General features: G+C 36.8%; 1 protein-coding gene across 2 annotated transcripts in view; it reads right to left on the reverse strand.

Moving 5' to 3' along the window:
• The window catches only part of OPRM1 (opioid receptor mu 1), a gene marked incomplete at both ends in the record, with an annotated part of 52194 nt that overhangs the window by 18063 nt on the left and 20636 nt on the right, over positions 1 to 13495 (reverse strand). For both annotated transcript variants that reach the window (XM_082855568.1, XM_082855567.1), the window contains one exon: positions 819 to 1171. In XM_082855568.1, coding sequence (XP_082711694.1) covers positions 819 to 1171 — 353 coding nt within the window. The remainder of the gene's footprint in view (positions 1 to 818; positions 1172 to 13495) is intronic.

Below are 13495 nucleotides of genomic sequence, written 5' to 3' on the forward strand. Positions count from 1 at the left end.
TGACCTGGGTTAACTTCTGGCTATTACTACGCAAGCCAGAAAAGGAAGATTTAAAGAAACTATGGAAGAAACTCAGTTCTCTCTTGATTTTCAGGAGAGTTATTTTTTCCAGATACGTCATTTAGGTTCTCCACTTTGATGACGTTAAGCTTTCATTCAGTCAACAGTTATGAATCTCTCACCGTGAGCTAGATCCTCTATGGGGTCTAGGCTGATATAAAAATATAATCACTGTCAAGATTCTATAGGGGTTTCCAGGTAATGGATGTCTTCACTTCATTTTCTGGGGTTTTTTTTTGGCCACCCATGTGGCTTGCGAGATCTTAGTTCCCCAACCCGGCCACCACCGCAGTGAAAGTGCTGAGTCCTAACCACTGGACCACCAGGGGATTCCCTTAACTCCACTTTTTGATGGGTGGTTTATCATTCTGAAGTGAAGTCTAAAAAGATAAATTTGTCATGTAGGCAGCCACTTGAGATTTTAAAACAAGCCTCCACTTAATGTTCTTTGGGTTTAAGCTCTAATTACTCTTGAAAGAGCTGTGTTCTTATTTTCCTGTCATTTTGATGAAATAAGTGCAGAGAAATCAGGAACCGATAGATTATGGTTTATCTTCTCTTTCAAATGTTTACTGGACTTAAAATTATAGGGGAAAATTCCTATTTCAAAATATTCAAAACTATTTTGCTAAAAAGAATCATTAAAATTACTGTTTGTCTACAGCATGGGACCACTCCATAATTTCTACTTGGCTCATGACTTCACTAACATATCTATCTATATTCTCTCTATCCCTCAGGCCTGCAGCTGTACTCACCTTGCCGGTACTTTGTTGTTGCCATGAACATCACAGGCAGACCAATGGCTGAAGAGAGGATCCAGTTGCAGATGTTGACGATCTTGGCATTGCGGGGAGTGCGGAAATCCAGGGCCTTGACGGGATGGCAGACTGCGATGTAGCGATCAATGCTCATGGTGCAGAGGGTGAATATGCTGGTGAACATATTATAGTAATCTATGGAGATCACAATCTTGCAGAGGATGGTTCCAAATGGCCATGTTCCCATTAGGTAATTGACACTCTGGAAGGGCAGGGTACTGGTTGCTAGGGCATCTGCCAGAGCAAGGTTGAAAATATAGATGTTGGTGGCAGTCTTCATTTTGGTGTATCTAAGAGATGAAGGAAGAGCAGTGGCACCGCCAGAAAAAAATAAAACCATCAGGGTGAAATGTAGTTAAGCTTTCAATTAAAAAGCAAAAACTAAAAAACAAAAAAACAGAACAAAACAACCCCCCGAAAACCAAAGCAAAAACAATTGCAAGGATTAGTGGGAAGCATTTGAGATTAGATACAGAGGAACTCTTTCACAGTACTAGATTGGCCATTTATAACCATGTGCCTATGGGCTATATATATACCTTCTCTAACTATCAGTTTCATTATCTGTAAAATAGTTATAATAAGAGCTGCCATACTGATTTATTGGTTTATTTGCTTTTTTAAAAAATGTGCCTGACACTGTGATAGGTGTAATAGACACAGGGAGGGCTCAGTCAAGTATCCAGACATAGGGTAATAATACATTTTAATTCTAAATATATGAGAAAAATTTCAGCTATATAGTTAAAATTACGGAACAATGTAATCGTGCAAGAGTGTATGTATATGTAGGTGTATACACATGAACACACACACAAATATACAGGCTATTATGGAGTCATAGAGATGAGGCAAAGGGAACAGTAGGGGTATCATAAGGAAAGAAGGAATGCATCTTGAGAGTGTACATGAGCGAGTTTAATCTTACAGTTGGTAGGAGTAGGTCATTCAAGACAGAGAGAAAGCTCGAGCAAAGGCATAGAGGTGAAATGGCATGATGTGTATGTTTGGCACTGAAAGAGTAAAAATGCCAGCGGGAATGACAATGAATCTGATAGGGGAGGAATATAGAGGCCAGTTCATAGAGGGACTTGTATACCATGGTAAGAAGATTAGATTTTATCCACTTTGTGATGGGGAAGCTAAGGTTGTTTGTCTTGTTTTTATTATTTAATAACTTTATGGAGGCATATAATAAAAGTATACAATTTGATGTTTTGCTATATGTACACACTTTCGAACCCATCACCATAACCAAGAGCAGGGATTGGCTTGCACACTCAATTAGACTGCACCTGATTTTGTAAACCGTTCTATTGGTACACACTCACAACCATTTAATTACTTCTTATCTATAACTGTTTTGATGATGCAGTGGCAGAGTTGAGTAAGAGACTATATGGTTTGCAAAGCCTAAAATATTTACTATCTGGCCCTTTACAGCAAAAAATGCCAACTCTTGATCAAGATGATGAACATGTCAATCACTTCCCCCTCAATGCTTCCTTGTGCAGCTCTCTAATCCTTCCATCTTGCCCCTCCCTGCCTTGACCCCCACTCCCACTGTTCTATAAGCAATTACTGATCTTGATCTCCTTTCTGTCATTATAGATTAGTTTTCATTTTCTAGACTTTTTATGTAAATAGAATCACCCAATATGTACTCTTTTTTTGTCTAGCTTCTTTCACTCAGCACAATTATTTTGAAATTTATTCACATTGTTGCATGCATCAATGATTCGTTCTTTTTTATTGTCCAGTGGTATTCCATTGTATGGATATGCCATAACTTGTCTATCCACTCACCTATTAATGGGAATTGGGTGGCATCCACTCTTTAGATATTACTAATTAGCTGTTATGAACAGTTTTGTACAAGTATTTGCATGGACTTATGTTTTTCTGTCTCTGGGATAAGTATTTAGGAGTGTTATGTGTCCTCAAAGCCACAGAAATTAGAACTACCAAGTAGAAGACAAACAGGTACGACGAGACACTAATGAATTATATCTGATGGTAGAAGAATATCTAGCAAATATATTGTCAAATTGTCAAATATATTTGACACTCCACGTCTATCTGCTCTGCTGTTGGTAACAGGACCTCAATTTCACTCTAAGGAGCCACTCATTTCCCATTCTCAGTCCATGTACTTTGCGATGGGCTCCATTGCTAGTTCAAGGCATGAAGATTTAAAGTGAATGCCCAGCAATGGTCTCATGTTTCAACTAGAGCCAGTGAGATTTTGGGGGGACTTCTGGGGAAAGAGTATATTAGTTTTAAATAATTAAACCTGAGAGGATGCAAGGTATGTAGTTGTTGGAAGAGCCTGTCTGAAAATGGATTTAACCCAGAGCGTGTGGATCTGAGAGAGTGAGAGGGAAACCCATGCCTAAATCCTGCATGATGTAAAGGCACACTCGACACTTCCCAGCCAGCAGACCTTACATTTCACATCTTATCTTTAGCAGAATGTTTTGTGTCAAATAATCAGGTTCTTTACTGTCAGTTTATGACTCATCATACTTTTAACATTTTCTTCAGGCTCATCTTAGCACCAGGTACTTATGGATATATGATTGTTTCATTAAAAAAAAAATCCTTTCCTCCCCCAGAATGAGATGTTTGTGAAGCAAAATTAGGTTAGGTTTCCACATCACAAAAGGAAAAGTGAATATTTATCTATAAAAGCTATGTCAATTGGCATTTTACAGGAATAATGCTGTTTTCCTCCATTTATCCAAAGAGCTTTCCTCTAAAGATAGCCAGTATTCATATCCCAATTACTTACCCTCTGAATCACAGCAACATATAAGAGAGGGTTCAGCAGTTTCCAAAATATGTGGAGGAGAATAATTATACAAGACTAAAGGTTTGGGAATTCCACTTGCCTCTGGCATATCTCCAAAGCCTTCAATCTGAAGGGATAGTCTGACCAGAAAAGGGGTCATGCAGTCCAGCAAACATGGGCTTTTCATTCTGTTCTGTTCTGGTGTGGTGGCATGAACATTGCTCCAGGAAAGTTACAGGAACAATCAGAGTCACACTATAAGTTATAGGAGTATACGAACCAGAGTTAGCAAGCATGCCGAAGAGGTGAGCCGGGGGAAGGATTACCTTTGGGTTCAGTTTACCTGGGTGGGTCTGAGTAGAACTCCTGGATGTCAACACACAATCCTTTTTCCATCTTTTGTACCTATGAGTTCTTACTGTGTCATAGATGAGTTTAGTGGCAAAGTGGGCAAAACAAACTGGGAGGGATAGGTGACACGTTCTCAGAGTGTCTCACCTGTACTACAGGACCTTTTTGACATTGACTGTTCCTGCTATGCTCACTGAATTAGATCTTTTCCTCTAGGCGGTGAGCCAAGCTATTTTTTCCTTTCTAGTTAGCCCACTGAAATTTTCCTAGTATGTATTAAAAAAAATTTGTTCTAAATGACTGAGTAGTTTATTTGCTATATGAATCCAAATGAATTACAATGCAACTATTAAAAAAAATATTCTTCTCAGGACCTTCAATGCTTGACCCGTTAGAGTGATTTTATGAAGCCTCCAGATGCTGTGTTGGGGAAGAGGCATTATAAGCCCATTTCATTGGCAGCTCACCTATTCTCCTGTGTTCCATACATACCTTTGGTTTGTAAGTACCCTTCCTTTTTTGTGGTTATAATTCCTATTTATCTTCAGATGCATTCTTCATTCCATTTCTCCAAATATTACCACTTACCAAAACATCATTGATTTTTGACCCACTGGTGCTAAATGAAGCCAAACTGAATAAATTACTCTTGTATACCAATGGGATGAGCTTTGCAAACCTTTTGTTGTTGTTGTTCTATTTTGTTTTTGTGTTAATTCTTGAATTGTGATGACCCTATCTCTGTCCAGAAAAAAAAAACAACAGACCAAGGATGCTTGAAAAGAGGAAGAAAGTATTCCAGAATCCAGCTTGTCAGCTCTGTACCCCATCATGTGCTTCACATGGCTCTCTACCTATTTTAGGAGTTCACAATAGAACCAGCTGGGATGTACAGAAGATTTTCACCTCTTTTTGGGCTGATTTTCTGGCCTTTCATGTTTTACCAAATAGAGGTTTTTTTTTTTTTTTCTAATATCAGTGAAGAAGAAAGATGTCTAACTCAGTAAGGATTCAATGAGCTCCTTTTATATGTTCAGCATTGTGCTGGGAAAGATACCTTTTTCACATCTGTCATGACTTTTATATCCACTTACCCTCACATAGAGAAATTCACATTTTTAATGGAGAAAAAACCTACTTAGAGTGTTGTCTTTAAATACTCATGATTAATTGGATAAATCCAATGAAATAAAGGCACTTGTCCTACATTTCAGGTTATTATTTAGATGAAGAAAATGGTCACATTAGTACCTACCTGAATCTCTCCTTTATTATCCATTCCATTCTGTTGTCTCAAGCAAACTTACGTGTGTGTGTGTGTGTGTGTGTGTGTGAAAGAGAGAGAGAGAGAGGTTGAAAACAACCCAAACCTATGATACATTCTCATTAGGTATTAACACAGAAAGAGACCATATATTAGTGTATTATTCTCTGTTATCTTCTCAACTAGCTTAGTGGAGGGAACAGGGGATTTCTCACTTTGCTATAAAATATTCTAAAACATTTTACTTACATTTATTTCAAAGTGGTTTCTGTGGTCAGTGACCAAATTTCCAATGGGTTTATACTAGCAAAAGGAGAAAGTAGTATTCTGAGACCTCTGAGCCCTGCAGACAGAAAAGTGATTATTGTTTACTAATTTGTCTCAGAAGAGAAGACAGAGAGAGGTTTACAGGAAATTAAACAGAGAGGCACCTCCTTCCAGAGGTCAATTACCTCTTTCTGTCTCTGTGCCACCGGAGTGTAACAACCGTCAGAGTCTTTTTCGTTGAGTGGTACTCTTTTTTTTTCATCCATACTGCCTTTTTGTTGTTGTTGTTTTTCTCTATATTCCTACTTTCCTCCTACTCCATGTCCCATTAATGAAAATTCATGAAAAAAAATAGCCTTCGGATGGAACAAGGACAAAAATCTGCTTTCTTCAAGCAGTGGATGAACTTTATAAATAGAAAATGCAAAACGAGTAACCGATCATATTTTTATTTTCGCATTTGGTGCTAGAAAAAATCAGAATAAAATGTGTGGCTCCTTTTAATAATTGCATAGAATTCTAATGGCACTAGAATCTAATATACTTCTATTGTACTGAGCATCCTGCGAACCTCATCATTTCATTCTCTTTTGGCTTCCAATTTGTCTATTTTCTTCTTTATTTTTCTTATTTTGTTGCATGCATTTTTGTAAGGCTCTTTAAATCCTCTTGTTAGAATTGGGAACTGAGGTGGAGGATGGGGAAAGAACAGGCCCACACATCAATGGAGAGGGAAGGAAATGAAAAGAGAGACTCTTCCATTATGGTCAAGAGACTTCGCTTGACCATTTTTTGCATTACACCTTTCGGAAGTGCTTGTTTTCTGCTTTATTTGATTTCTGAAAATTTTATATACTTCAGGATATTTATTTCGTCAGAAGTTTATATGAAAAAAATAATGTTTTTTCCTTGATTCCTGTATTCTGTGATAAATAAAATTTACCTATTATAGAAACATATTACCATGCTAAATCCTCTGATGTACGTAAACCATTATAATTTGGTGAAATATTCTTATCTGTGACTTTAGATTTTTGTTTCCTGAAATATAGATTTTTATCTCTTTAGACCAAATTGCTTCAAAAACAGCATCAGAATATCTGTCTCAGCCTTTTGCTTCTTAGATAACAATGTTTTATTTTTATTCTAAAGGCCTGGTTCTTAACATTTAGAAATACTATAGGGACTTCCCTGGTGATGCAGTGGTTAAGAATTTGCCTGCCAATGCAGGGGGACACAGGTTTGATCCCTGGTCCGGGAAGGTCCCATATGCCTTGGAGCAACTAAGCCCGCAAGCCACAGCTACTGAGCCTGTGCACCACAACTACTGAACCCACGTGCTGCAACTACTGAAGCCCGCACGCTTAGAGCCTGTGATCCGCAACAAGAGAAGCCAACGCAATGAGAAGCCCATGCACCACAACAAAGAGTAGCCTCAGCTTGCTGCACTAGAGAAAGCCTGTGAGCAGCAATGAAGACCTAACACAGCCAAAAGAAAAAAAGAAATACTTTAGCTTCCAAACTTGGGAGTTCTAAGAGAAAAGGAAATTCCTTTTATTTTAGGATCTGAAGGTTCTGAATGTAAAAAATAATCAAAGGTGCATTACTACTAACATCAAATAATAATATATCCCTAGGTATTTCTTTAATATTGAAGGAACAAAAGAGAAAACTTCAAAATATAATAAAACAATTCTACCAATGTCAATATTAGAAAATTGCTTTTTGAAGAAGCTCAAGTGTATGCTGTAGATTATAAATTTTTAGAGAGAGTAGACTATGAGTAGAATTATTATCTACTGCACTTAGTGCAACAAATTTAAGATTTCACCTATACTTTTTGTGATGATGTACGTATAATCACTCAATACAAGTATTATATGAAAGATAGCATGAACAGAAAAGTTAAAAAGCTATAATTAAATTATCCATTCAAAACAGAATCCAGCACAAGATGCTCACCAGTAAATGGAATTGAATACAGGAAGAAGGGTTTGGATTATAATTATTTTTCTTTATGATAAGATGAAACAACCTTTTTTTTTTTTAGGGAATCCATGGCTTTTGAAGTAAACAGGGAATATTCCTTTTTGCCTTGTCATTTTGTTGTCAAATTAAAAAGAACTTTGGTCATAGAAGGTCATGGAATGATGAGAAGTAAGACCTGAAAGGGGTTTTCAAGACCACACAGTCTGATCACCTTTTTTTTGCATGGTGGAAGAAACTAAGCACAGAGAGACGTACAAATGTTTGAGACCTTTTCCCCCCACTTCCCTAAGCTTCATTTAAAACAGAAATGTACCTTCTGTGCTGTAACTGCATTGTGGACCATGTGTATTTCTGGATGTTCATTGCTGATATACTCAACCCACTGCGTAGCTAAAGCAAGGTAGGCATGCAAAGCTTCTTAATCTTCTTTTCAAAGATGCCCATGCTGGGAATATCTTGGGAATTTTGAGATATTTTCTCATTATATCGAATGTTGTAACAGAATCATATTTTTTAAAGGAGAATTGAGTTTGCTCCATTTCCTTTGCTTTACTCTTTCACAATCCATGATTTAAGCCTATCATTTCTATGTAGTTGACACACAACCTCTCTCTCAAATTCCATGACTACCTTTCCAACTCTCTTTGGGACATCTGTAATCTGCTACTGACTTCTCAAATGCAATACTTGTCAAAGTGTGCTTATTCTTTCTTACCCCCCAACAACAACACTACCATCACCATCAGCACAATCAATAATAGCAAAATAATCAATAACATCATTGAAGAAGATGTAACAAATGGAGAGTTGAGATAACTAGGAAGACAAAAGTTAATTAAATTTTTAGAAATAGGGAGTAGAAGGGGAAGGGTGAAATACGACTCCCAAATTCTAGCATGGAAGAATGGACAGATGGCAATATCATTGTTTAACAGAGAAGGAAGAGAGGAAAAGCAGTTTTGGTGTTGATAGAAAGTTCAGTTTTGAGTGTACTGTGTTGTGGGACAAAAGGAAAATGACTATCAAGTAGCCAAATATATGTTTGCAGTTCAGCTGGAGCAATTTATTTATGTCATCAGCCTCTAGATGTTAATTCCAGTCAGGCAAGTGGATGAGACTGCCTTTTTGTATGTTGCAAAATGTGAAGAATGTTGAAGTCAGAGAAGAATAAAGTTCCATAAAGGGACAGAAAAGAAGAGAAGGAGAGAACAAGGGAGAGACAGAAGGTGTGAATATGTTATCCATGATGCATCAGAATGTGAATGGGAGAGAAATGAGTTGTAAAATGTCAGAGCTAGAAGCTCTTCTGTGGAGAACTCTTCTAATCAGCAGACATACATTTTTGTAAATGAGAGGTTTGATTTTTATCAATAACCAACAAAATAGTTATTTTCTATCATGACTATATTTGATTATACAATGTAAAACGCAATTATTCATAGACTATAACACTGATGGCAGTTGTGTGAAATAGAATTTATCAGAATTCTTGCTTTTGAAAACACAAGTCTGTAGCAGTACCACAGCCATGAGTATGTCTATATGTGAACTCACATATTTTATATGTTCTAATAGATTAGATCACTTCTTACTTATATGATACATATTTCCCTATAAATCTTATAGCTCATATAAGAAATTTGATAGAAATTTCCCCAAATGTGATCATCTTAAAAATTTACAATTCCAATATAAATTTGTGGAATGGAAAGACATTTTTCTATAGTCCTAATAAAAATAAGTAAATTTTGATCAACTAGGATAGAGAAAAAATTAAATTATTTTCTACTTACCTATAAGAAATGATAATGCAAAATTGTTAAAAAAATTTTAAAATATCTACCAATCTATGTGTGACATGTAATATGTCATCATTTTAATTAACATTTTACTGATTACTCTAGAGGTTGAAAATAATTTTATGTATTCCTTGGTCAATTATACTGCCTCTTCTATTAATTTGTTTTTATTTTTTGCTCATTTTTTTCTTATTGACTTGTCAGAGATTAAAACGTATACTGTAACTGTAAATATTTATTCTCAGACTGCTACTGCTTAAAATTATTCACCATGTTTTGCTGTTCCTTAAAACTATCGAATTTTAACTTCCTTGATGGTGTGTGTATGTGTGTGCCCATTTTTCATTAAAGGCCTTTCTTATTATGAGGTTATTAAAATGTGATTGAAATTTCCTTTTAAAAATTTAAAATATAGATTTTTCAGAATATATTTTTAATTAAAAAAATATGATGCATGCTTATTGTAAAAACAAATAATACAGGAAAGCACAAAGGAAATAGAAACCTGGAACTCTACCACCTGGAGAAAGCATTTGAGCCAACATCCTTCTAAACATCTTCTTATACATGAGAAGAGTAACGTTCATTAATACTGGCTACTGACCTGGCATTGCACTAAGTAAATTTACAAAATTGAAGGGAGAGGTACTTCATCATCCCCATATTACAGATGAGCAAACTAAGCCTCAGAGATCAGCTACCTTACCCAAAGTTGTAAAGTCCATAAGTGACAGAACTGGTGTTTCCTCAGGTCTGTTCACTGCTCCATGCTGCCCCCCTCTAATGTATCAGAATGTCATAGAGGTAGGATTTGAGTCTTGTTACTCTTCCAAGCCCAGCATATAGGAGATGCTCAAAACTGCTAATTTTATTTGGTTATCTAAAAATATATTTAATCTTTTTTTAAAAAATTAAAATTTTATTAGTTTTTTAATTTTAGAATTTTATTTATTTTTTTATATAGCAGGTTCTTATTAGTTATCCATTTTATACATATTAGTGTATACATGTCAATCCCAGTCTCCCAATTCATCACCCCCCCCCACCCCTCCCACCACTTTCCCCCCTTGGTGCCCATACCTTTGTTCTCTACATCTGTGTCTCAATTTCTGCCATGCAAACTGGTTCATCTGTGGCATTTTTCTAGGTTCCACATATATGTGTTAATATATGATATTTGTTTTACTTTTCTGACTTACTTCACTCTGTATGACAGTCTCTAGATCCATCCACATCTCTACAAATGACCCAACTTCATTCCTTTTTATGGCTGAGTAATATTCCATTGTATATATGTACCACATCTTCTTTATCCATTTGTCAGTCGATGGGCATTTAGGTTGTTTCCATGACCTGGCTATTGTAAATAGTGCTGCAATGAACATTGGGGTGCATGTGTCTTTTTGAATTATGGTTTTCTCTGGGTATATGCCCAGTAGTGGGATTGCTGGGTCATATGGTAATTCTATTTTTTAGCTTTTTAAGGAACCTCCATACTGTTCATACTGTTAATCTGTATTCAAGAAACACCTGAACATAATTTCATCCTTGTGATGAAAAATGTCAGTTCCTCTTCTCCTATCTCATTCCTATTGCTTATGTGGTCATTTTCAGTATTTGTAACTGATTGTCTAATCTTTACTTCAATACCTCTAAATAATATGCTTCTAGAGTATGTTGAGGGAGTTACCTCTGAAATATCTACTTTGGCTTGACATTCACAATGGTTGGCTCACTTTATTCCATCCGTCTTCTTCTTTACTCCAATGGTGTTGATGGAAAATTCTGGTTTTCTTCCTTTGCAATGAATTATCCCTTCTCTGTCTTGCAATTTTATCTCTTTTATGTTCTGGAATCTCATTAATATATGATGAGACTTTTTTTTTTAAAGATTGATTGTGCTTGTCACTCAGAGAGTCCCTCCAGTTTGAAGTCTCATCACTTTCTTTAGTTATGGGAAATGTGGGGCTATTATTTCTTCAGATAGTGCCTCTCTTCCATTCCCTCTGTTGTTTACTTCTAATGGATAGCTTTTCTCTGTCTACACTTCTGGTATTGCATTTGTTTTTTCATCCTTTCCATTTCTATCTCATTGACTACATTCTTCCAGCTCACGAACATACCCTTGATCTTCCCTCTTTTTGTGTTACCCATAGAATATTGAATGCCAAATATTGTGGTTGTTATCTTCAGAATTTCAAATTTGGTTTCTTATGTAAGAAACTTATATGTAGGCTATTGCTCTGAGTGTTCTACATTTGTTAAATAATTAGGTAAGTGTTATGATTATCTCCATTATACAGATGAGCAAACTAAGGCACAGACTGGTTAGATAATTTGCCCTAGGGACCCCTGACTGGCAATTGTTGGAGGCAGGGTTTGAGCTCACATTATTTGGGTCCTTAGCTGCTATGCTTTGCTTGTTAATAATCATCTCTTCTTATTTTCAGACGGCTTCTCCTTGTTTCATGGAAACAATACTTTCTTTCACCTCTCTGAAGATATTAAATATAACTTATTTTAAAGTCCTTATCTGATTACTTTTTAATTCTGTTTCCTCAAGTGTAAATTCTTCTGTTTGTTATGCACCCTCTCCCATCTCTTTCATGGTGTAGTCACTCATTAACAATATGATGACCATTGATTTTGAGTTGACCCTTAAAGTTAATATTCCTTGCTAGACTGTTCACTGACGGGACAGGGATTGGAATCAGCTCCTGAGGCTTGTGTACCATACTGTTCTCAATAAGAATGGAGGATGGGGTGGGCTTGAGGTCGACATAGTACACAGGTGGCTACCTTCTAATCCTCCAGAGCATTGCTGGTCTCCAGGTTCAGCCTAGTATCTCTGCGCCAAGCACTGCACCAGTTTTCAAATGGACATTATTGCTTCTGTCTAGCTTGTAGACTGGAAAACACACAGGGTCAACTCACATGGCCTCCACCACTGTGGACATCTACCCCATTATGGAACCCTCAGGGGGGTCTCCCCAACCTGAGGCTCACACTGTCTATTCTCTCTCCCAGGCATTCTTTTGGCATTTTACTTTATCTGAAGTGAAAGAATCTCCTTTCTTCTGAATTCATAATTCGAGAGTAAAGTCGTCAGTAACGTTATTAGGATCTTAACATTATTGATCTTTCTGTTGCATCATTCACTCTTTTCAAAAGAAGGAATGACTTATCTAGTTTATGTTTAAGATAAAGACTTGGTTATGTACAGCTCTGCTCCTTTTCCTGTTGCTTTCTGAGATTCAGCTGCTCAAAGGAAATGCGTGTTACATCCAACTACTCCAGCTTCCAAATTTTAAAGGAGCTGGTCCCCGTATGGAGAAGTTGCTGGTGGTCCAGGCCTGTGGGTTAGTGTATTTCGTTCTGGGATTTAATTAAGAAGCCATTATTACTGTACAGCTATGTCACATCAGCAAAGTATTTATCAGTAATAAAGCTGACATTTTTTTTCTCTGCTGATTCATTTTGCATTATCTCTCAGTTGGTTCAAACATCAGAAGAGAAAGTAGGAATGACATTGAATAAGACCATTTAGGGACTTCCCTGGTGACGCAGTGGTTAAGAATCCACTTGCCAATGCAGGGTACATGGGTTCGATTCCTGGTCGGGGAAGATCCCACATGCTGTGGAGCAACTAAGCCTGTGCACCACAACTACTGAGCCTGAGCTCTAGAGCCCGTGAGCCACAACTACTGAGCCCGTGTGCCACAACTACTGAAGCCCATGTGCCACAAACAAGAGAAGCCACCGCAATGAGAAGCACGCATGCTGCAACGAAGAGTAGCCCCTCTCGCCGCAACTAGAGAAAGCCCGCGTGCAACAACAAAGACCCGACGCAGCCGAAAATAAATAAAATGTAATAAATCTATTTTAAAAAAAGACTGTTTAAGCATTCATATTGCCTACGAAGAATTTCTCTATCATTTTCAAAAATTTATGTATGGCTCTTCATTGATTTATTGATTTAATTTGTGTTCTTTTAAAAGATAATTTCTGAAAGATGTTCTGGAGTTCAGGGGTCAGAAGTAAAGTTTTGTGCCTGTTCTCGATCATCCTGAAAATGAAAGATTGTTTCATATTCACTTTTAGTTTGAGTAATAAAGGGCAATCTTGTGCTATTAATGAACTTGAGAAAAAATTT

The sequence above is a fragment of the Leucopleurus acutus genome (genome assembly GCF_964270905.1).
Source record: "Leucopleurus acutus genome assembly, chromosome: 15".
NCBI lineage: Eukaryota > Metazoa > Chordata > Mammalia > Artiodactyla > Delphinidae > Leucopleurus > Leucopleurus acutus.